The sequence below is a fragment of the Engystomops pustulosus genome, chromosome 4 (genome assembly GCF_040894005.1).
Source record: "Engystomops pustulosus chromosome 4, aEngPut4.maternal, whole genome shotgun sequence".
Taxonomy (NCBI): Eukaryota; Metazoa; Chordata; class Amphibia; order Anura; family Leptodactylidae; genus Engystomops; species Engystomops pustulosus.
In genome coordinates this window covers 206,461,666-206,486,846 of record NC_092414.1, presented here as the reverse complement: position 1 = coordinate 206,486,846, position 25,181 = coordinate 206,461,666, and the positions used below count along the sequence as shown (strand labels likewise).

Genomic DNA, 25,181 nt, shown 5'->3' with positions numbered 1-25,181 from the left:
GTTGTCCAATCATCAGCTTGACAGTGACAGGCACATAGCTCATCCAATCCTGAAGCCCGTTGGCTCCGCCCAGACAGCCAATGACATTGATTGACATATCCTTCAGCCAATGGATGGCGAGCAGCTACGAGGATTGGTGAATGGAGGCGCTGGACGGGCTGATTGTTGGGGACCACGGAGGGGGAAAGGGTTGGCTGCTCTCCGTCACGTGACTGTACGGGAAGATGGCTGCGCCGGTGGAAGATGAGTTTGAAGATGCTCCAGATGTGGAGCCGCTGGAACCTACGTTACTCAATGTGATAGAGCAGCGCTCCCTGCGGTGGATCTTTGTGGGAGGAAAGGGCGGGGTGGGCAAGACCACCTGCAGGTAGGGGCGGACTCTACCACTGTGCACCTCTGAGAGGGGCGTGTGGGTGATACAATTCTGCACATAGCGGGGAGATTATCCGTCCAGGCTGCTGCACTACAAGTCCCAGCAGCTCTTCCTGCATTGCATCCATATACAGTGACACGGATAACTCCTCCTCATATTGCTGGGGGCGGGTCTGACATCACAGAATTTAGATCCTTGACACAGAGAGGGGTCACGTGACAGGCAGGACTGTATCTGGGGGTGTGCTGTGTCCTATTCCTCACACTGCTGAGCTCTGTGCGCTGAGCTGCTTTATGGCTCTTCTCTTCCTCTCTGAATGATTGCTATTGTAGTTAACAAGAGGCCGCCTACAACTTTTTACTAAGTGCAGATAGATTCTGAAGACGTTTAAAGGAAACCTACCATTGGATTTGATGCATTATAAAGCAAACATACCTTGATAATGCTGTAGCTACACTAAAAAACTATTATGGCATTCAGGAACTTGGGAAAGCTGGATTGCAGTACATAAACCCATTACACAGAGCTGTCTGCACTGTTCAGACAAGACTAATCAACCTGAGCTGGATGACTCGTACACAGCAGCTGGGGGATGGTGCAGCCATTGGTTACTTCTGCCTGTCAGGGATTACATCAAAGGAAACCTACCATTTGATGTGATGCATTATGAAGCAAACCTTGAGAATGTTGTAGCTACACTGATGCAGAAACATATCTTGTTTAATTCCTGAAATGAGTGGTTTTGCTGAAAAAACAATGCTACAATTATGATAATGAGGTTCTGTTGCTCCTGTGGCTGTCCCGGGGGTGTCTCCCGCTCTGCACTGCTCCAGCCTTGTCATGCCCAGCGTAAGCCGAAAATACGTCATCACTGTGTTTTCCCTGACAGGCAGAAGTAATCAATGGCTGCACCATCCCCCAGCTGCTGTGTATGAGTCATCCAGCTCAGTTTGATTAGTTCTTCTGGACAGTCCAGGAAGCTCCATGTAATGTGTTTGTGTATGGCAGCCAGCATGCAACCCAGCTTTCCCAAGGTACTGAATTTTATAATTTGGTTTTTTGAGCAGAACCATTCAGGGATTAAACAAGATATGTTTCTGCATGAATGTAGCTACAGCATTCTCAAGGTATGTTTGGTTCACAATACATAAAAAATGGTAGATGGTTTCTTTAAGCTATGGTTACACATCTCTCCAGGGACAATGCCTAACACTGTCAGCAGCTTTGTATATTCCCTTCTATTGGGACGAGTGCCTGCACATGACTGGAGGCTGAGCAGTGTGTGTCCCCCGCAGTTGCAGCCTGGCGGTCCAGCTGTCTCGGATTCGGGAGAGTGTACTGATCATTTCCACAGACCCTGCTCACAACATCTCAGACGCCTTTGACCAGAAGTTCTCCAAGGTCCCCACCAAAGTGCGCGGCTATGACAACCTGTTTGCCATGGTGAGTTGTGTCCCCCTCAGGCTACAACATAATGGAGGACGAGATCAGTGTTTCTATATGTCTCATGTCGCGGTTCTCAGCCCCATACTCAATATAAATATTACCACCGCTTCTCCGTATTACCGCCTAGAACACATCCTCTGTATAAATAATACCGCTAGTACTCAGTATTACAGCCTAGAACACATCCTCAATATAAATAATACCGCTAGTACTCACTATTACAGCCTAGAACACATCCTCTGTATAAATAATACCGCTAGTACTCAGTATTACAGCCAAGAACACATCCTCTGTATAAATAATACAGCTAGTACTCAGTATTACTGCCTAGAACACATCCTCTGTATAAATAATACTGCTAGTACTCAGTATTACAGCCAAGAACACATCCTCTGTATAAATAATACTGCTAGTACTCAGTATTACTGCCTAGAACACATCCTCTGTATAAATAATACTGCTAGTACTCAGTATTACCGCCTAGAACACATCCTCTGTATAAATAATACTGCTAGTACTCAGTATTACAGCCTAGAACACATCCTCTGTATAAATAATACAGCTAGTACTCAGTATTACTGCCTAGAACACATCCTCTGTATAAATAATACTGCCTGTACTCAGTATTACCGCCTAGAACACATCCTCTGTATAAATAATACTGCTAGTACTCAGTATTACAGCCTAGAACACATCCTCAATATACATAATACCGCCACTTCTCCGTATTACAGCCTAGAACACATCCTCTGTATAAATAATACCGCTAGTACTCAGTATTACCGCCTAGAACACATCCTCTGTATAAATAATACTGCTAGTACTCAGTATTACTGCCTAGAACACATCCTCTGTATAAATAATACCGCCTGTGCTTAGTATTACAGACTAGAACACATCCTCTGTATAAATAATACCGCTAGTACTCATTATTACAGCCTAGAACACATCCTCAATATAAATAATACCGCCACTTCTCCGTATTACAGCCTAGAACACATCCTCTGTATAAATAATACCGCTAGTACTCAGTATTACCGCCTAGAACACATCCTCTGTATAAATAATACTGCTAGTACTCAGTATTACTGCCTAGAACACATCCTCTGTATAAATAATACCGCCTGTGCTTAGTATTACAGACTAGAACACATCCTCTGTATAAATAATACCGCTAGTACTCATTATTACAGCCTAGAACACATCCTCAATATAAATAATACCGCCACTTCTCCGTATTACAGCCTAGAACACATCCTCTGTATAAATAATACCGCTAGTACTCAGTATTACAGCCTAGAACACATCCTCTGTATAAATAGGCTTATAGGAAATGGGGTAACAATGTGGGTGTACCACACATCAAAACGATACTGTCAACACAAAAACGCAGATAGATGTGTACAGATACAAAATGGCAAATTTTATTGGAAACAAAATCTAAAACCAATTAAAAACCCAAACTGGATACATATACAAAAAACTCCCCAAAAGAAGACCAGAAGAATGACAAATCAATGTCAAAATTAATAGCTAATAGACATCTAGTAAAGTAGATCACCGAGTAAATGCAAGTAAATATACAAACAAGTAAGGTTCAAAATAATGCCCTGACGAAGCCCGCGAGCCGGGCGATACCCGTGGGGTAATATCACCTTGTATCAATATGTATATGTATCAATATATTGAATTTTTTTTTAACCTTACTTGTTTGTATATTCACTTGTATTTACTCGGTGATCTACTTTACTAGATGTCTATTAGCTATTAATTTTGACATTGATTTGTCATTCATCTGGTTTTCTTTTGGGGAGTTTTTTGTATATGTACCCAGTTTGGGTTTTCAATTGGTTTTATATTTTGTTTTCAATAAAATTTGCCATTTTGTATCTGTACACATCTATCTGCGTTTTTGTGTTGACATCGTCTGTATAAATAATGCCGCCTGTGCTTAGTATTACAGCCTAGAACACATCCTCTGTATAAATAATACCGCCTGTGCTCAGTATTACTGCCTAGAACACATCCTCTGTATAAATAATGCCGCCTGTGCTTAGTATTACAGCCTAGAACACATCCTCTGTATAAATAATGCCGCCTGTGCTTAGTATTACAGCCTAGAACACATCCTCTGTATAAATAATACCGCCTGTGCTTAGTATTACAGCCTAGAACACATCCTCTGTATAAATAATGCCGCCTGTACTCAGTATTACTGCCTAGAACACATCCTCTGTATAAATAATACCGCCTGTACTCAGTATTACTGCCTAGAACACATCCTCTGTATAAATAATGCCGCCTGTACTCAGTATTACTGCCTAGAACACATCCTCTGTATAAATAATACCGCCTGTACTCAGTATTACTGCCTAGAACACATCCTCTGTGTAAATAATAATGCCGCCTGTAGCTCTCTCCTTATGTGTGTAAGTAAATGCCTTGACCTCATGCACTTCTGCTGTGTGTCTGCTGTGCAGGAGATTGACCCCAGTCTGGGGGTGGCCGAGCTTCCGGATGAGATCTTTGAGGAGGACAATATGCTGAGTATGGGAAAGAAGATGATGCAGGAGGCCATGAGCGCTTTTCCTGGGATAGATGAAGCCATGAGCTACGCAGAGGTGATGAGGTGAGGCCGCTGTATATCCCATATCATCCTGTACCTGCACTGCTTCTACTAACAAGTCATGAAGCTGCTGAAGTGATCAGGTGTCCATACACTGACTGCAAGCAGAGAGGTATAAAATATAAGCTGATTCTACCTTTTTCCATCAGGCTGGTGAAAGGGATGAATTTCTCAGTGGTGGTCTTTGATACCGCCCCCACCGGGCACACACTTCGGCTGCTCAATTTTCCAACCATTGTGGAGCGAGGATTGGGAAGACTGATGCAGATCAAGAATCAGATCAGTCCATTCATATCCCAGGTAAAGCCTCTCTCTATTCATCTGCTGGTAACAGTCCTGTGCCCCCCAGTAACGGCATCACTCTACTTCCTGCCCTCAGATGTGTAATATGTTGGGTCTTGGGGACATGAATGCTGACCAGCTAGCTTCCAAGCTCGAAGAGACTCTCCCTGTCATTCGGTCGGTTAGCGAGCAGTTCAAGGATCCGGTGAGATGACTGACCAATGTCAACTATCACTGCCCCCTGTACAAGAATATAACTACTATAATACGGCCCCCTATGTACAGGAATATAACTACTATAATACTGCCCCCTATGTACAAGAATATAACTACTATAATACTGCCCCCTATGTACAAGTATATAACTACTATAATACTGCCCCCTATGTACAGGGATATAACTACTATAATACTGCCTCCTATGTACAAGAATATAACTACTATAATACTGCCCCCTATGTACAAGAATATACCTACTATAATACGGCCCCCTATGTACAGGAATATAACTACTATAATACTGCCCCCTATGTACAAGAATATAACTACTATAATACTGCCCCCTATGTACAAGAATATACCTACTATAATACTGCCCCCTATGTACAGGGATATAACTACTATAATACTGCCCCCTATGTACAAGAATATACCTACTATAATACTGCCCCCTATGTACAGGGATATAACTACTATAATACTGCCCCCTATGTACAAGAATATACCTACTATAATACTGCCCCCTATGTACAGGGATATAACTACTATAATACTGCCCCCTATGTACAAGAATATACCTACTATAATACTGCTACCTATGTACAAGAATATAACAACTATAATACTGCCCATATGTACACATATATAACTACTATAATACTGCCACCTATGTACAAGAATAGAACTACTATAATACTGCCCCCTATGTACAAGAATATAACCACTATAATACTGCCCCCTATGTACAAGAATATAACTACTATAATACTGCCCCCTGTGTACTAGAATATAACTACTATAATACTGCCCCCTATGTACAAGAATAGAACCACTATAATACTGCCCCCTATGTACAAGAATATAACTACTATAATACTGCCCCCTATGTACAGGAATATAACTACTATAATACTGCCCCCTATGTACAGGAATATAACTACTATAATACCGCCCCCTATGTACAGGAATATAACTACTATAATACTGCCCCCTATGTACAGGGATATAACTACTATAATACTACCCCCTATGTACAGGAATATAACTACTATAATACTGCCCCCTGTGGTGGAGGTTGGAATGCTGCTGACGTGTGTATGTTGTGTGTATAGGAGCAGACCACCTTCATCTGTGTGTGTATTGCGGAGTTCCTCTCTCTATATGAGACGGAGCGGCTGATCCAGGAGTTGGCCAAGTGTAAAATAGACACACATAATATTATTGTCAACCAGCTGGTATTTCCGGACCCTGAGAAGCCATGTCGTATGTGTGAGGCCCGGCACAAGATCCAGTCCAAGTATCTGGACCAGGTAGGTAGTGCACATGGCAGGGGGTGTTACTCGGCAGGTGCTGCCCCAGGTCCTACATTTCCCGGTCTGTCTGTCTTGCTCCTAGATGGAGGACCTGTATGAAGACTTCCACATTGTCAAGCTTCCCCTTCTCCCGCACGAGGTCCGAGGAGTAGAAAACGTCAACACTTTCTCTAACCTCCTCCTGGAGCCGTACAAGCCACCCAGCGGGAAGTGACGTCACCCTGTCTGATAACACAGCAGAGGCTGCTACACTACACCCCATGACTGACCCACCCCTCTCCTGCCCCTTCTCTTCTTCTTATTGGGAGGGGTCTATTTATTTTTCCGGGGTTTGGGGCCCCCAGCGCTTTGTACATCTCTTGTCCCCCTTCCCCCCTGTCTCTGTGGTGTCTCGGCCTCTGCCTGTCTCTTCATCTCAGATTGTCCCCCACTGTCTGGAGCATGACATGCACTGTAGTCACTGACCGCCCGCCTCCTCTCTGCCATCACCTTGTGTAGCGCTCGGGGCAGGATGAGTATTAAACTCTGTTTATATAGAAATATCTTGTGTGGTGTCATCATTCCCAGCCCTGGAGACGTCACCTGTAGTGGGTGACGTGCAGCGCCACCCTGGTCCGTGGTCATGTCTGGTACTGAGGCTGAACTGTAATACCAGACGCATCCAGTCAATATAGCTGGGGTCCCTGGTGGTCCAGTGGCTAATCACCTGCCCAAGGACTTTGTAGCAATATCTTGCAGGTCCTGCAGACACTACCATGTTGAATGAGAGGTCCTGTATTTGCAGTTCTATGACCTTCAATTTTGCAGCATCTGCTGACATCGAGCTTAAGGTCCTGCAGAAACTGTAGATGCCCTGAGGAATTGCAGTAATTAGTGGCCTGAGAGGTCCTGAAGACAAGGCACCCTGGGGTGGGAGGTCCTGTGGTTGCTCTCCTGCCCATGGACCTTTTAGCATTACCAATAATGCAGATCCTACAGACAATGCCATGTTGTGTGAAAGGTCCTGTATTTTAAGTTCTATTGCCTTGAAGGCCCCTAGTGTCATATGGCATTATCAATTTTGCAGTTCCTGCAGACACTGAGCTGAAGGTCCTACAGAAACTGCTCTGCAGCCCTGGAGAAGCCGTAGTAAGTGGCTTGGGAGGTGATTGATCACCTGTCTTATAACCCTGGCACTGCAGCTTCTACAAACACTGCTATGGGGCCATGGAGGGGCACAGGCGGGGCACCCTGGGCTGGGAGGTCCTGCAGTTGTTCCTATTCCCATAACCCCTTGCAGCGTTACCAATACTGCAGACACTGGTCTGTGGCTCAAAAGGTCCTGCGGCTACAAAACAGGATGTGGAGGTGCTCAGGACCCTTTGGTATTACCAGTGTTGTAGAGTTATTCTCCAGGTCTCCATGTTGGCAGCTCTTGCGCTCCTCCGCCCCTCTGTGTTTTGATTTTTCTGCTTAATTTGTGTCAAACAAAGCACCAAGGGGGAGCGCGAGGAGACAGAAAGTTCTGGGCAGAGGGCAGGAGGCGTCTGAGCCCCTTACATAACCCTCATACCAGGGCACCAGTCACTGTGAGAAAGTATCACAATGGGCTTAGATACACCAGAATAGACGGCAGAATCATGCGTGATAAACTTAGATACAGCAACTTTGCAGAAAATCTCCCATTTATTTGGTGTGGATACCCCAGCTGTGTAGACTGTATCACTTATCCTAGGCTTAGATACACACGAGTAGATTTAGCAAGCTGTCTAGAAGTAAAAATGTTATTTGTTGCCCATCCAATTACAGCTCAGCTTTCATTTTACCAGTGCCCATTAATATTTTAAAGGGGAGCTGTGATTTGTTGCCATGGAAAGCTGAGAATATTCTTACTTTTAGATAAATCTGCCCAGTGTAGCAGTACAGTATCATGGCCACACATGGTAAATACCACCGCCCAGCTGGGGGCGATCAGGATCACATACTAATCGTCACTTATTAATAGTTTCTGCTCGTTTACATGGAGTAATCTAATCCCAGGATACATCCGACGTTAGATCTTCCCTGCGATCTGCTGCTATTCTATGTAAATAACTGAGATACCAGACTGATGGCTGCCATGAGAGGATCATGGTCCCCGAGTAGTGTCACCAGAACCAGATGTGGATTCGGATGACATGTAGGGGGATCTATCAAAACTGCTGCCCATAGCAACCCAGTATTTAAGAAGGAATCTGCCATAGCAACCTAACAACCTATCACAGCTCAGCTTCCATTTTCTAAACAGGTGTGGTAAAGTAAAAGCTGAGCTGTGATTGGTCGCTCTGTTCTATAAAGATGGGATTCAAGACAGTAATAAATCCTCTATCGTGCAAGGGATGGGGGGGATATTCTACGTAATGGGGGTTATCCTGCCATTAGGGGCTGTCACCCAATATACCCAGGAAAATTCACCAGGTCCCAGAATACAGAGATCCGACATGTTTCCCGGCAGCCATGGGAAAGGGTGACACCCTTGGAACCACAACCTATTTTTGGAGGTGACACATCCATTTTTATGATACAGTTAGATACAGCAGCTTAGAGCAGGTACCGCACATGATAGGTTTAGATACAACAGCTCATTGGACAGTATTGTACATCCTCGTCTTAGATACAGTGGTTTAGTAGGGAGTGCCACTCATTAAAGTCTTAGATACAGTATCTCAGTCATAGGTACAGCACATGATAGTCTTATATACAGTATCTCTGTATACAGTACCACAAATCATAGTCTTAGATACAGTATCTAAGCATACAGTAGATACAGCTATCCCACATAATCAGCTTAGATCGCAATGTTCATTGGTCAGTATCACACATAATAGTCTTAGATACAATGGGGCACATTTACTTACCCGGTCCGTTCGCGATCCAGCGGCGCGTTCTCTGCACTGGATTCGGGTCCGGCCGGGATTCATCAAAGCAGTTCCTCTGACGTCCACCAGGTGGCGCTGCTGCGCTGAAGTCCGCTGGAATGCCTCGAAATACACCGGCCTATGCAGGATGAAGGTGAGTGAAATTTTCGCGACACAAATTTTTTTTTAAATGCGGCGGTTTTTCCGAATACGTCGGGTTTTCGTTCGGCCACGCCCCCCGATTTCCGTCGCGTGCATACCGGCGCCGATGCGCCAAATTCCGATCGCGTGCGCCAAAAACCCAGGGCAATTCATGTACAATCGGCGCAAATCGGAAATATTCGGGTAACACGTCGGGAAAACGCGAATCGGGCCCTTAGTAAATGACCCCCAATGTCTCAGTAGACAGTGCTGCACACGGTAGCCTTAGATACACTGGTTCTGTAAACAGTACCACATGTGGTAGGCTTAGATACAGTTTCTCATTGAAAAATGATCCCTCATCATAGCACTAAACACCGTGGTTCAGTAGACTGTCATGTTCATGGTAAGCTTAGATACAACCGCTGAGAGGGTAGTATCTACATCATTGCTAGGCTAGGTTCAGATACATCAGCCCATTGACCAGTATCTCACCTCATGTGGTAAGCTTAGGTACAGTGTCGCATTGAACAGTATCCCGTGTGATTGACTTAGATACAGTAGCTCAATAGACAGTATCCCACACCATAGGTTTAGATACTGCGGCTAAACACAGAAATATTGTAATAATCCAGTAAAACCAGTCCTCCGGGTCATGGGCTCAGCTGCTTGCGCTCCACTCTGGTCCAGTTTTCTGCCCGCAGTGACCCTCACCTCCATGTTGTTCTGGAAGATTCCGGACCAGGATGAGGGGTCAATGTGTGGTGATGATATTATTACATTATGACGCTATGGGGGGAGTAGAGGCTTCAGTCACATCTAGGCCTCTGCCTCAGAAGGAGAAGTATATGGTCTGGACCGGTTGTAATTTACGGTGGGATCCCGGGGGATGAGGAGTCCCTATAAGTCTCATCTTGGTCATTTTTTGTCACTACCTGTAACCCCTGAGGGAAAATTGTTTCAAGGGTTTGTCCGTACTTTGGGGCACAATTTTCCAACATCTTCACAGGAAAGCTGAGGTTTCGGCACAATATCAGAAAACTGCAGTGAAACCCTCTTGCGGCGTTCACACATGGCGTTTACATTGGGTTTTGAAACACAATTCAACAGCAGAGGAGAGGAGATTTGCCTAATTACATTGCTGTTCACATTTTCATGTACAAAACTCAATGTTAACACATGCAGTAACATTGTGCTTACTTTTGAGTTTGGGAGACACAATTTTAACTGAATGTTAACACAATGTTAACACATTTTGTTAACACTGTGCTTTGTAAATACAAATGTTAACAGCAATGTAATCAGGTCAATCTCCTCTCTTCAGCTGTTGTATTGCGTGTGTGAATACAGCCTCTAACATTACTGCAATGCGAGGATCAACCCAAAGCATGAGACTCTTTAAGTCATCTTCATCCTCCCCCCTGAAAGGCTTCTCACCCAGCTCTCCCAGTTGCCATTCAGGATTCTTGGGAAGCTGAGTGACGTGCTCACGTGGGAACTGTTATGACGGATATTTTTACACATTTTTTGGACAGGTGGAGGCAACCTTGTGTTATCTCTTGTGTGTACAGGGTGGCTCTAGTCTGCGGAGGATCTATGGGACCTCGGGCTATTGGTACAGTCCTAGCTGTGTGAATGCTGGGAGTTGTAGTTCTAAACATCTATGTGAAGATTAATGAATCGGATCCAGATGCCCAGCAGGATAATGCCAGGGGGCACAGCTGTCAGCATGTGGGGGTCCCTTGTATCCCACCCTCCCCCACACCTGGACAATGACATGCTGGGGAGGGAGGGAGCAGAGGTGTCTGGGTGGGGAGGGCTATACTTTATGGGGAGGGCAGGCTGGAGTAGTCAGGGGGAAGTTTTCCTTGTGTGCAGTGTGATTTTGGAGAGAGGAGGCGGCTGTGGACACCTGCACTGGTGAGTGTTACTACAGAGCAGTATTATACTATGGGGGGTATATGGCAGGAGGTGCGGGGGGCTAATGTGATTGTAGATGTAGCAGAGCTGATTTTGTATGAAATCTGACTGGATCTTTTTAGGTTTTACATTCCACCTTATGTAGTGCCAAGGGATCAGCAATATGATTACCTGTATCCCCACCACTCTCTGTGGCCCCCCCGTGAGCAGAGACTGTGGCTGCACCTACATCATTTGCGTTGTCTAGGTGAATTTTAGGGTGTACAACATCTTGACTCACTCAGGACCCACCCACCGCCTGCTAAAGGAAGATACTGAACATGACCCTGCACCTCCGGATTCCACTGTAGACATTGTATAGCTCTGTGGGTTGCTGATGATATTTGGGCACTGTATGCCGGTATTATTGGAGAACTCTATTAGTGTACTGAATAGTAGTATTATTATGGTAGATATTTGATCACTGTCTGTTTTGTTTAATCGGCTGCATAATGGCGGTATTATTTGGGGGTTGTATTGAGATTATATTTGGGTGCTGTACCTTGGGTGCTGTATGGGGCTACTGAATTCTGATGTTTGAGCTCTGTATGGCATTATTATTGCAGAGCTGTGGGGTATATTTGGAGGCTTTGTGGTGGTATTGTAGGAGAGTAGTATTACGAGCATACTGTATTTTGATATTTGTGCTCTTTATGAGGTTATTATTATTATTGAGCTTCATGGAGATGATATTTGGCTGCTGTACATATTGGTATAGTTTGAGTTCGGTTTTAACGTTGTATGTATTCATCTATATGTAAGTATTATTTGGTAAATTCCTGGCGCCGTTATGTGGGCACCATATTTGATGTACAGTTAGTCCATATACAGTCCAATAAAGGTTCCATATGGAAGGACCATATGGAGACCCCAACTGGGAGGTCTCTGATCACATCACTGTTATGTGTGCACATCGTGGGGGGTTTACATTTACAGATTTCTAGTACAGGTTATCAGATTTTAGCCAAAAAAGACCTACATTGAGGTTGTTCACTAAAAGCCTAAAAAGTTGCCCCCACTACTCCCCCTGTGGCGGCTTGTACTGGTCCTGGCCGCTTATCAGTAGTCTGGATGGATGTTTACTCAGCTCCTTGTGAAACCTAATCCTGGACCAATTCTGCACATTGCAAGGTGAAGGTCCAGCAGAACGTTCATACGCTGCAGATTTGGGCCGGGGCCCCCCATACATAATTCCGCCTGATATTTATGGGGGCATCGAGTGACCAGCAATGTCCCTAGGTAACTCCTGTTTCTGGAAATAATTTTTTAATTTCCATGATATAAAGATGGCGGCTGATCCGATGGTGACCTCAGTGACCTCTCCACATTGGATAGAGCAGATAAGACACAGCGTTATTCCAGAGTGTATGGGATGTACTCGCTGTGTTCCCAACACTTGGCACCACCACTCCTTCCACCTGTTGTCCTTGAAAATAAGACTTGCGGTAATTGGATTCTCTGCTCCTCCATTGTCCTGAGGAATGTCTCCAAACACAGGAAATCCATAGTGAGGGTCCGAGGGTCCGCCCGCCCTTATACAGGAAGTTATCAATTAACCAGAATTTCGCACCTGTATGTGTACACGGTCCAGGAACAGCTCCACCCTTGGCAGAAGGCTGTGTACGGTATTGCAGCTCAGCCCCATTTAAGTAAATACAAGATCTGTATTATCACCAGCACAATAAACGAGTAGAGATCACGTATAACAAGCTTGGATATACCAGCTCAGACAACTTGATAACAAAGTAGACCTAGATACCACAAGATGGAGGATCGGACAACCCATGACAAATCTAGATGAGCTTACTGTATCATACATGATGGGCTTAGATACACTAGGATCAGCTGACTGGTTCATGTATGAAAGGCTAAGATACATCAGATCCTGCTGACTGGATACACTGGACTTAACTGAATAGATCATACATGATGGGCTTAGATACACTAGGCTCAGCGGACTGGAATACACATGGTCTACAGTATTGGCTTAGATACACAAGGATGAGCTTGCTGGCTAATATATGATGGGCTTAGATACACTAGAATAATTGGCTGAAATACACCAGCTGACTATCACAGTTCACGGATTTAGATACATCAGGCTCAGTTGACTGTATCATACAGGATGGGCTTGGATACATCGGGCTCAGCTCATGATGGAATTGCACATGATGGGCTTAGATACACCAGGTCAACTGAAAAGAACATACATAATGTATTTAGAAACCTCAGGATCAGCAGACTGGATCACATTTGAGGCTTAGATACACCAGGCTCAACAGACTCATTCACTTATAATGGACACAGGGTTTACACAAAATATGCTTAGATACATCATCCCAGTAGCCCATGTCTCACAGACAATATCACACGACACCTCAGATCCTCCAGGTGATGGGCTTAGATACACTCTCGGCAGTCAGTATCACACATGCTTCTCTCTTGCAGGTACCCTCGCACAGCTGGCATCATGACGGTGACGTACACGGCCCGGGTGGCTAATGCCCGCTTTGGGGGCTTCTATAAGCTGCTGCTGCTATGGCGGGGCAGTATATACAAGCTCTTGTACAAGGAGTTTCTGGCGTTCTTCATCCTGTATACGGGCCTCAGTATAACATACAGGTAAAGATGGCCGCCACTGGGGGTCATTCACTGTCTGGTCATGAGGTAATTTTTCTGTATTTTTAGGTTTTTACTCACTGAGGACCAGAGACGCTGCTTCGAGAAAGTGTCTCTTTACTGTAACAAGTACGCCACCCTCATCCCCGTGTCCTTCGTGCTAGGCGAGTAAAGTGAAATCATGGATTGTATTTCATTAAAAAATTGTACCTAGGTGGCGCTCGTGCTATGTCCCATTTCCTTTTCAGGTTTCTATGTCACACTGGTAGTGAACCGCTGGTGGAACCAGTACCTGTGTATGCCATTCCCAGACCGGGTCATGTGCGCCATCTCCGCTACCGTGCACGGATCAGACGAGCGAGGGAGGATGTATCGCAGGACACTGATGCGCTACTGCAGCATGTCCGGCCTACTCATCCTGCGATCCGTCAGCACCGCCGCATTCAAGAGGTTCCCAACTATAGACCATGTGGTGGAAGCAGGTGAGCTTCAATTGTAACAAAACCGCAGCTGCGTGAAATACTAAGTCTGTATATGATTTTTACCTCTGTATGGAGTACAGGTTACCGGTGTGTATCACCTGCAGTCCGCAGAGGTTTGTCTTAAACTGGATGCAATTGTACCAAACCCTCCGCTGTGAGAAGTATGGACTTTCCCTACTTTCAGCTAAGTCTGCTACAATAGCATCCAGCCTAGACAATCCTCTATTAGCTAAACCCAGTGTAAATCTCTATCATGTCCTAGTAGTTTGTCACAGTGTATCACTGCAGGCAACCTGCATCACTCTGTAGATATAACATTTCTCGCAGCAATTCAATTTAGAAACAGGTGAGATGTCTATTTGGGATTTTTGGTTCTAGATGCATGCTAAGATTGTTTAGATACAATTGTAACAATCCTTCAGCCTAAAACACTGAAAATCTAAACATATTGTTCCCAAAGCTGAGGATTTGTTACAATTGTATCCATCCTAGACAATCCTTTGTGAGCTAAACACCTCAACACAAATCCCTCTCCTGTCATAGTACTTTTGTAACAGTGTACCAGTATGGTATGTGAAATATCAGTCTGGAGTCCTCAGAGGACTGTCTTGTCTGAAACAACTGTAACAAACGCTCAGCTGAAAACCAGTAATACTTCTCAAAGCTAAAGTAAATAAAAATTGCAACCCAGTCAATATTCTGCAAGCCAAATGCATCATCACGAATGCCACTCCTGTCTTTGTTGCAATGTATCAGTGCAGTAAACACATATTAGTCTGGAGTCTACAGACTACATACAATAGTGACAAACCCTCAGCTGTGAGAAGCAGTAGATTTATGTGTGGATATTCTGGATGGATGATTGGAGGTAAAGTGTATAGGCCTAAAGTCCTCAGAGGATTGTTTAGCCGATATACAAATGTAACAAACCCTCAGCTGTGAAAGGGGATAATTTGCAAGCAAAATCCAGTACAAAGCAAGCGATGAGGTACTTCTCATAAAGTAGTAATTAATCTTCATATGGATGGATATGAATGAGTCGTATGTTAGTAGTGGGCGTGGTCTGTAGAATTTGGGGTAGGGGCACTTGCAGCCCGATAATAGGTTCTTTTGCCCTAGGATTTATGACCCGCCACGAGAGGAAGAAGTTTGAGAATCTGCACTCTTCATATAACAAGTATTGGGTCCCATGTGTCTGGTTCTGTAGTCTGGCTGCTCAGGCCCGCAGCGAGGGGAGGATCAAGGACGACCACGCCTACAAAATGCTCATAGAGGTAAGTGGGGTGCGATGCTCTGCGGGGTCTCTATACTGGAACATCTTGTGGAATTAGGATTGTGCACCCGCTATTATCCCCTAGATAGGGGGAAAATGTGGTTTGTGGAGAATTCCTTTAAATGGCAACCCTAGTGTTTAGTGGACACTAGGTGGCACCATTGGCACATGGCAGACTCAAGGTGGCAGTGTTGGAGGACACTAGGTAGACACTTGTCGTGTGGCAAACAACATGTGTTGCCACTTGCTTGTTAGGTGGCGCTTATACTATACATGCCGTCACATAGTGAATGAGCGCCGTCAAACTGGGTGGTACCATCTAGTGTGTGAGCACTAGGTGGTGCTGTCATGTAATATGCACTAGGTGGCACAGTCTATGTAATGAGCACTAGGTGGCGCTGTCTATGTAATATGCACTAGGTGGTGCTGTCATGTAATAAGCGCTAGGTGGCACAGTCGTTGTCGTAATAAGCACTGGGTGGCGCCGTCTATGTAACGAGCACTGGGTGGCGCTGTTTTTCGTCTCTTCTTCCACTTCTCGCCTGGTGCTTAGTCAGCGGTTTTGATATTTCTGTTCCCATTGAAAGAAATTGATCACTTAGGGAAGGACATTGCGACAGATGACGTCAAGGAAATGGAGACGTAAGAACTAGTGGTTTGAGTTACCAGTCATAGATCCCCTGCTTTGTCTCTTACTAGAGCTAGTGCGCCCCCTGTGGCTGATGTGGAAATAACAAGTCTACAAAAATCCTTCACACACCACAACCTGGATGTGACTCGTTGTCCTGTATTTGCAGGAGCTGAACAAGTTCCGGGGGCAGTGCAGCATGCTCTTCCACTACGACTGGATCAGCGTCCCCCTGGTGTACACGCAGGTAAGGAGGAGCCCATTACAGTGAATAATATGCATGCTGGCCCTTTAAATGTATAGAAACAGGTGTGTATCAGAAACAGCGCCAAGTACAGGCTGCTTGTGGTATTGCAGCTCAGATCAGATAGAGGTGCAGTACCAGCCTTTGCCACAGACATTAGTGGCGCTGTTCCCAACTGGATTTCTTTGTAATCTCCTTGGTACCAGGTGGTGACCATCGCGGTGTACAGCTACTTCCTGACGTGTCTGATCGGACGCCAGTTCCTGGACCCCTCCCAGGGTTACAGCGGACATGACCTGGACCTCTATGTGCCCGTCTTCACCCTCCTGCAGTTCTTCTTCTATGCCGGATGGCTGAAGGTATAGATTATAATAGATTGGAGGGTATTATTATAATATTCTTCCTTCCTAGTAGATTATATGGGATGTGTTCGCTCCTAGGTGGCAGAGCAGCTCATCAATCCTTTCGGGGAAGACGACGATGACTTTGAGACCAACTTCTTGATCGACAGAAATTTCCAGGTAATAGATTCTGATATAAAGATCCAACTCTCTGCCCATAGCCATAGTTAAAGGGAATGTGGACAGGACCTGGAGATCTGTGGGATCATATCTTTGTGTATGTTCTTAGTAGCAGCAGGACTGTGAGATATGGATTTGTATTCCAGGATTGTGCCTTCTCTAAGTGCACTGGGGGTGTGTCCTCACACTGCTGTGCTCTGTACTCTTTGTAGCAAGTGTTGAGCATTATCATCAGTGTATTGCAACAGAGTATCATTCATAAAAGGGATGTGTCAGCAGGTGTGACCTTGCAGATTGCAGGCAGTGCTAGGGGTGTAGTGGTATCTTTCTGCATGTTGTTAGTAGCAGCAGGGCTGTGATATATGGATTTATATTGCAAGATTTTACTGGTGGACATGTCCTCACACTGCTGTGCTCTAAGCTCTCTGTACTGGGCTTCTCTATGCCCTTTTATCTCTGATCTGGGTGACTGATACACACCATACAAACAGAAACTTGCTGCAACTTTTACTTTACTTCACGGAAAGTCTGTAAAATTTAATGCTCAGAGCTAAGTGCACAGCAGTGTAAGAGGCTACAATACTGGTACACAGACACACAACTAGAGGTATGATTATGCTGCTCTGCAGGCCAACACCTAACACTAGGTATGGCCTAGATGACTAGGTATGGCTTAGATGACAACGTTCTGGCTGCAAGCAATTGCCAGTAGGGGGGCTCTCACTGTATACCTACTAGACCTTCTCCTTCTGTTATACCTGGACCATGCTCCTCTCCTCAGTAGGGGGAGCTCACTGTATACCTACTAGACCTTCTCCTTCTGTTATACCTGGATCAGGCTCCTCTCCTCAGTAAGGGGAGCTCACTGTATACCCACTAGACCTTCTCCTTCTGTTATACCTGGACCATGCTCCTCTCCTCAGTATGGGGGGCTCTCACTGTATACCTACTAGACCTTCTCCTTCTGTTATACCTGGACCATGCTCCTCTCCTCAGTAGGGGGAGCTCACTGTATACCTACTAGACCTTCTCCTTCTGTTATACCTGGACCATGCTCCTCTCCTCAGTAGGGGGAGCTCTCACTGTATACCTACTAGACCTTCTCCTTCTGTTATACCTGGACCATGCTCCTCTCCTCAGTAGGGGGAGCTCACTGTATACCTACTAGACCTTCTCCTTCTGTTATACCTGGACCATGCTCCTCTCCTCAGTAGGGGGAGCTCACTGTATACCTACTAGACCTTCTCCTTCTGTTATACCTGGACCATGCTCCTCTCCTCAGTAGGGGGAGCTCTCACTGTATACCTACTAGACCTTCTCCTTCTGTTATACCTGGACCATGCTCCTCTCCTCAGTAGGGGGAGCTCTCACTGTATACCTACTAGACCTTCTCCTTCTGTTATACCTGGACCATGCTCCTCTCCTCAGTAGGGGGAGCTCTCACTGTATACCTACTAGACCTTCTCCTTCTGTTATACCTGGACCATGCTCCTCTCCTCAGTAGGGGGAGCTCACTGTATACCTACTAGACCTTCTCCTTCTGTTATACCTGGACCATGCTCCTCTCCTCAGTATGGGGGGCTCTCACTGTATACCTACTAGACCTTCTCCTTCTGTTATACCTGGACCATGCTCCTCTCCTCAGTAGGGGGAGCTCTCACTGTATACCTACTAGACCTTCTCCTTCTGTTATACCTGGACCATGCTCCTCTCCTCAGTAGGGGGAGCTCTCACTGTATACCTACTAGACCTTCTCCTTCTGTTATACCTGGACCATGCTCCTCTCCTCAGTAGGGGGAGCTCTCACTGTATACCTACTAGACCTTCTCCTTCTGTTATACCTGGACCATGCTCCTCTCCTCAGTAGGGGGAGCTCACTGTATACCTACTAGACCTTCTCCTTCTGTTATACCTGGACCATGCTCCTCTCCTCAGTAGGGGGAGCTCACTGTATACCTACTAGACCTTCTCCTTCTGTTATACCTGGACCATGCTCCTCTCCTCAGTAGGGGGAGCTCACTGTATACCTACTAGACCTTCTCCTTCTGTTATACCTGGACCATGCTCCTCTCCTCAGTAGGGGGAGCTCTCACTGTATACCTACTAGACCTTCTCCTTCTGTTATACCTGGACCATGCTCCTCTCCTCAGTAGGGGGAGCTCTCACTGTATACCTACTAGACCTTCTCCTTCTGTTATACCTGGACCATGCTCCTCTCCTCAGTAGGGGGAGCTCTCACTGTATACCTACTAGACCTTCTCCTTCTGTTATACCTGGACCATGCTCCTCTCCTCAGTAGGGGGAGCTCTCACTGTATACCTACTAGACCTTCTCCTTCTGTTATACCTGGACCATGCTCCTCTCCTCAGTAGGGGGAGCTCTCACTGTATACCTACTAGACCTTCTCCTTCTGTTATACCTGGACCATGCTCCTCTCCTCAGTAGGGGGAGCTCTCACTGTATACCTACTAGACCTTCTCCTTCTGTTATACCTGGACCAGGCTCCTCTCCTCAGTAGGGGGAGCTCACTGTATACCCACTAGACCTTCTCCTTCTGTTATACCTGGATCAGGCTCCTCTCCTCAGTAGGGGGGGCTCACTGTATACCCACTAGACCTTCTCCTTCTGTTATTCCTGGACCAGGCTCCTCTCCTCAGTAGGGGGAGCTCACTGTATACCCACTAGACCTTCTCCTTCTGTTATACCTGGACCATGCTCCTCTCCTCAGTAGGGGGAGCTCTCACTGTATACCTACTAGACCTTCTCCTTCTGTTATACCTGGACCAGGCTCCTCTCCTCAGTAGGGGGAGCTCACTGTATACCCACTAGACCTTCTCCTTCTGTTATTCCTGGACCATGCTCCTCTCCTCAGTAGGGGGGGCTCACTGTATACCCACTAGACCTTCTCCTTCTGTTATACCTGGACCATGCTCCTCTCCTCAGTAGGGGGAGCTCTCACTGTATACCTACTAGACCTTCTCCTTCTGTTATACCTGGACCATGCTCCTCTCCTCAGTAGGGGGGCTCTCACTGTATACCTACTAGACCTTCTCCTTCTGTTATACCTGGACCATGCTCCTCTCCTCAGTAGGGGGAGCTCACTGTATACCTACTAGACCTTCTCCTTCTGTTATACCTGGACCATGCTCCTCTCCTCAGTAGGGGGAGCTCACTGTATACATACTAGAGCTTCTCCTTCTGTTATACCTGGACCATGCTCCTCTCCTCAGTAGGGGGAGGGGAGGGGGGGGCTCTCGCTGTATACCTACTAGACCTTCTCCTTCTGTTATACCTGGATCAGGCTCCTCTCCTCAGTATGGGAGGGGGGGGGGGCTCTCACTGTATACCTACTAGACCTTCTCCTTCTGTTATACCTGGACCATGCTCCTCTCCTCAGTAGGGGGAGCTCTCACTGTATACCTACTAGACCTTCTCCTTCTGTTGTACCTGGACCCTGCTCCTCACCTCAGTAGGGGGAGCTCACTGTATACCCACTAGACCTTCTCCTTCTGTTATACCTGGATCATGCTCCTCTCCTCAGTAAGGGGGGGGGAGCTCACTGTATATCTACTAGACCTTCTCCTTCTGTTATACCTGGACCAGGCTCCTTTCCTCAGTAGGGGGAGGGGAGGGGGGGGCTCTCGCTGTATACCTACTAGACCTTCTCCTTCTGTTATACCTGGACCATGCTCCTCTCCTCAGTAGGGGGAGCTCACTATATACCTACTAGACCTTCTCCTTCTGTTATACCTGGACCATGCTCCTCTCCTCAGTAGGGGGGCTCTCACTGTATACCTACTAGACCTTCTCCTTCTGTTATACCTGGACCATGCTCCTCTCCTCAGTAGGGGGAGCTCTCACTGTATACCTACTAGACCTTCTCCTTCTGTTATACCTGGACCATGCTCCTCTCCTCAGTATGGGGGGCTCTCACTGTATACCTACTAGACCTTCTCCTTCTGTTATACCTGGACCATGCTCCTCTCCTCAGTAGGGGGAGCTCTCACTGTATACCTACTAGACCTTCTCCTTCTGTTATACCTGGACCAGGCTCCTCTCCTCAGTAGGGGGAGCTCACTGTATACCCACTAGACCTTCTCCTTCTGTTATACCTGGATCAGGCTCCTCTCCTCAGTAGGGGGGGCTCACTGTATACCTACTAGACCTTCTCCTTCTGTTATTCCTGGACCAGGCTCCTCTCCTCAGTAGGGGGAGCTCACTGTATACCCACTAGACCTTCTCCTTCTGTTATATCTGGATCATGCTCCTCTCCTCAGTAGGGGGAGCTCTCACTGTATACCTACTAGACCTCATCCTTCTGTTATACCTGGACCATGCTTCTCTCCTCAGTAGGGGGGCTCTCACTGTATACCTACTAGACCTTCTCCTTCTGTTATACCTGGACCATGCTCCTCTCCTCAGTAGGGGGAGCTCTCACTGTATACCTACTAGACCTTCTCCTTCTGTTATACCTGGACCATGCTCCTCTCCTCAGTAGGGGGGCTCTCACTGTATACCTACTAGACCTTCTCCTTCTGTTATACCTGGACCATGCTCCTCTCCTCAGTAGGGGGAGCTCACTGTATACCTACTAGACCTTCTCCTTCTGTTATACCTGGACCATGCTCCTCTCCTCAGTAGGGGGAGCTCACTGTATACATACTAGAGCTTCTCCTTCTGTTATACCTGGACCATGCTCCTCTCCTCAGTAGGGGGAGGGGAGGGGGGGCTCTCGCTGTATACCTACTAGACCTTCTCCTTCTGTTATACCTGGATCAGGCACCTCTCCTCAGTATGGGAGGGGGGGGGGGGCTCTCACTGTATACCTACTAGACCTTCTCCTTCTGTTATACCTGGACCATGCTCCTCTCCTCAGTAGGGGGAGCTCTCACTGTATACCTACTAGACCTTCTCCTTCTGTTGTACCTGGACCCTGCTCCTCACCTCAGTAGGGGGAGCTCACTGTATACCCACTAGACCTTCTCCTTCTGTTATACCTGGATCATGCTCCTCTCCTCAGTAAGGGGGGGGGAGCTCACTGTATATCTACTAGACCTTCTCCTTCTGTTATACCTGGACCAGGCTCCTTTCCTCAGTAGGGGGAGGGGAGGGGGGGGCTCTCGCTGTATACCTACTAGACCTTCTCCTTCTGTTATACCTGGACCATGCTCCTCTCCTCAGTAGGGGGAGCTCACTGTATACCTACTAGACCTTCTCCTTCTGTTATACCTGGACCATGCTCCTCTCCTCAGTAGGGGGGCTCTCACTGTATACCTACTAGACCTTCTCCTTCTGTTATACCTGGACCATGCTCCTCTCCTCAGTAGGGGGGCTCTCACTGTATATCTACTAGACCTTCTCCTTCTGTTATACCTGGATCAGGCTCCTCTCCTCAGTAGGGGGAGCTCTCACTGTATACCTACTAGACCTTCTCCTTCTGTTATACCTGGACCATGCTCCTCTCCTCAGTAGGGGGAGCTCTCACTGTATACCTACTAGACCTTCTCCTTCTGTTATACCTGGATCATGCTCCTCTCCTCAGTAGGGGGAGCTCACTGTATACCTACTAGACCTTCTCCTTCTGTTATACCTGGATCAGGCTCCTCTCCTCAGTAGGGGGAGCTCACTGTATACCTACTAGACCTTCTCCTTCTGTTATACCTGGACCATGCTCCTCTCCTCAGTAGGGGGAGCTCTCACTGTATACCTACTAGACCTTCTCCTTCTGTCATACCTGGATCATGCTCCTCTCCTCAGTAGGGGGAGCTCACTGTATACCTACTAGACCTTCTCCTTCTGTTATACCTGGATCAGGCTCCTCTCCTCAGTAGGGGGAGCTCACTGTATACCTACTAGACCTTCTCCTTCTGTTATACCTGGACCCTGCTCCTCTCCTCAGTAGGGGGGCTCTCACTGTATACCTACAAGATCTCATCCTTCTGTTATACCTGGACCAGGCTCCTCTCCTCTGTAGGGGGAGCTCTCACTGTATACCTACTAGAGCGCCTTCTGTTATACCTGGACCAGGCTCCTCTCCTCAGTAGGGGGAGCTCACTGTATACCTACTAGACCTTCCCCTTCTGTTGTTATACCTGGACCATGCTTCTCTCCTCAGTAGGGGGAGCTCTCACTGTATACCTACCAGAGCTTCCCCTTCTGTTATACCTGGACCATGCTCCTCTCCTCAGTAGGGGGAGCTCTCACTGTATACCTACTAGACCTTCTCCTTCTGTTATACCTGGACCATGCTCCTCTCCTCAGTAGGGGGAGCTCACTGTATACCTACTAGACCTTCCCCTTCTGTTGTTATACCTGGACCATGCTTCTCTCCTCAGTAGGGGGAGCTCTCACTGTATACCTACCAGAGCTTCCCCTTCTGTTATACCTGGACCATGCTCCTCTCCTCAGTAGGGGGAGCTCTCACTGTATACCTACTAGACCTTCTCCTTCTGTTATACCTGGACCATGCTCCTCTCCTCAGTAGGGGGAGCTCTCACTGTATACCTACTAGACCTTCTCCTTCTGTTATACCTGGATCAGGCTCCTCTCCTCAGTAGGGGGAGCTCACTGTATACCTACTAGACCTTCTCCTTCTGTTATACCTGGACCCTGCTCCTCTCCTCAGTAGGGGGGCTCTCACTGTATACCTACAAGATCTCATCCTTCTGTTATACCTGGACCAGGCTCCTCTCCTCAGTAGGGGGAGCTCACTGTATACCTACTAGACCTTCCCCTTCTGTTGTTATACCTGGACCATGCTTCTCTCCTCAGTAGGGGGAGCTCTCACTGTATACCTACCAGAGCTTCCCCTTCTGTTATACCTGGACCATGCTCCTCTCCTCAGTAGGGGGGCTCTCACTGTATACCTACTAGAGCTTCTCCTTCTGTTATACCTGGACCCTGCTCCTCTCCTCAGTAGGGGGAGCTCACTGTATACCTACTAGACCTTCTCCTTCTGTTATACCTGGACCATGCTCCTCTCCTCAGTAGGGGGAGCTCACTGCATACCTACTAGAGCTTCTCCTTCTGTTATACCTGGACCCTGCTCCTCTCCTCAGTAAGGGGGGAGGGGGGGGGTCTCACTGTATACCTACTAGAGCTTCTCCTGTTATACCTGGACCCTGCTCCTCTCCTCAGTAAGGGGGGAGGGGGGGGGGTCTCACTGTATACCTACTAGAGCTTCTCCTGTTATACCTGGACCCTGCTCCTCTCCTCAGGTTTCCATGCTGGCTGTAGATGAGATGTATGGCGATGTCCCCTTCCTGGTGAAGGACCGCTACTGGAATGACTCGGACCCCCGGCCACCATACACTGCAGCCACCCTATTCCAGAAGCACCAGCCCTCCTTCCAAGGATCTACCTTTGACATGGCGTAAGTATGGCTCCCTCCCACTGTGTTGGGGGTCTCCTTATATCTCAGCTTTCGGCTAACCCTTTCCTTTTCAGGCTGGCTAAGGAGGACATGCAGTTCCAGCCCCTGTCTGACATTGAGGAGATGAATGAGGAGATGTCCAGCCGCCCGTTCCCGCTCTTCAGCCGCCTCCTCTCCGGTGTGGGGCCCTCTCCGCTCTCCTCTTCTGCCGCTCTCACTGCTCAGTCTCTGGCCCCTGAGAGCCGCACACCTCTGAGACGAGCCAGCAGCTCTTCCTCCAGGTCCTCAGACAGTCTGTACCAGGAGGGTCCTGATGACCCCACACAAGCGGAGACCCTCCCTCACCCTGAGACCCGACCTCCTGACATCCCAATCCAAAATCTATTCCGCACTGAATCCCAGCGTTCCTGTAGTCCTCCAGAGGTGGAGGACGACCCAAAGCCTCGTAATACAGATCCTACAGTGTACTGAGGGAAATGGACAACATCGAGCCTGCAGAGCATCGCACCCATGTGCCAAATACTCCAAGTAGTGCTGCATACACACAACGACCTGCCACTGCTGCCTACTAGATCAGTGTTAAGAAGAGACAGAAATTCCTTCATCTCCTTGTCTTATAGTTATGGCTTTTCTACTTAATTTTCTACTATTTAATAATAAAACTGGATTTTGCTATAAAATTGTTATTCACAATAGCAGCTCTATTCTTGCACATAGGGGGGCAGTATTACAGCAGCTCTATTCTTGCACATAGGGGGGCAGTATTACAGCAGCTCTATTCTTTCACATAGGGGGGCAGTATTACAG

At 47.0% G+C, this 25,181-nt stretch overlaps 2 protein-coding genes across 4 annotated transcripts; both read left to right on the top strand.

Moving 5' to 3' along the window:
* The first annotated feature begins 132 nt into the window (after window positions 1-132).
* GET3 (guided entry of tail-anchored proteins factor 3, ATPase) lies at window positions 133-6,799 on the top strand. The gene is made up of 7 exons (XM_072149669.1): window positions 133-367; window positions 1,669-1,816; window positions 4,300-4,448; window positions 4,595-4,745; window positions 4,825-4,932; window positions 6,059-6,256; window positions 6,342-6,799. Exons 1-7 carry the CDS (start codon window positions 225-227, stop codon window positions 6,471-6,473), a joined length of 1,029 nt encoding a protein of 342 aa, XP_072005770.1. The 5' UTR covers window positions 133-224; the 3' UTR covers window positions 6,474-6,799.
* Window positions 6,800-8,595: 1,796 nt separating this feature from the next.
* On the top strand, window positions 8,596-25,037 carry BEST2 (bestrophin 2). Of its 3 annotated transcripts, none has more exons than XM_072149666.1 (10): window positions 8,596-8,778; window positions 13,684-13,857; window positions 13,924-14,018; window positions 14,103-14,336; window positions 15,456-15,610; window positions 16,407-16,484; window positions 16,688-16,840; window positions 16,922-17,002; window positions 24,220-24,374; window positions 24,449-25,037. In XM_072149666.1, the coding sequence occupies exons 1-10, from the start codon at window positions 8,735-8,737 to the stop codon at window positions 24,843-24,845; spliced, it is 1,566 nt and encodes a 521-aa protein (XP_072005767.1). In that variant the 5' UTR covers window positions 8,596-8,734; the 3' UTR covers window positions 24,846-25,037. The 3 variants fall into 3 exon arrangements, with proteins under 3 accessions (XP_072005767.1, XP_072005768.1, XP_072005766.1); XM_072149667.1 differs by lacking the exon at window positions 8,596-8,778 and adding an exon at window positions 9,198-9,289; XM_072149665.1 differs by lacking the exon at window positions 8,596-8,778 and adding an exon at window positions 11,099-11,196.
* Window positions 25,038-25,181: the final 144 nt, after the last annotated feature.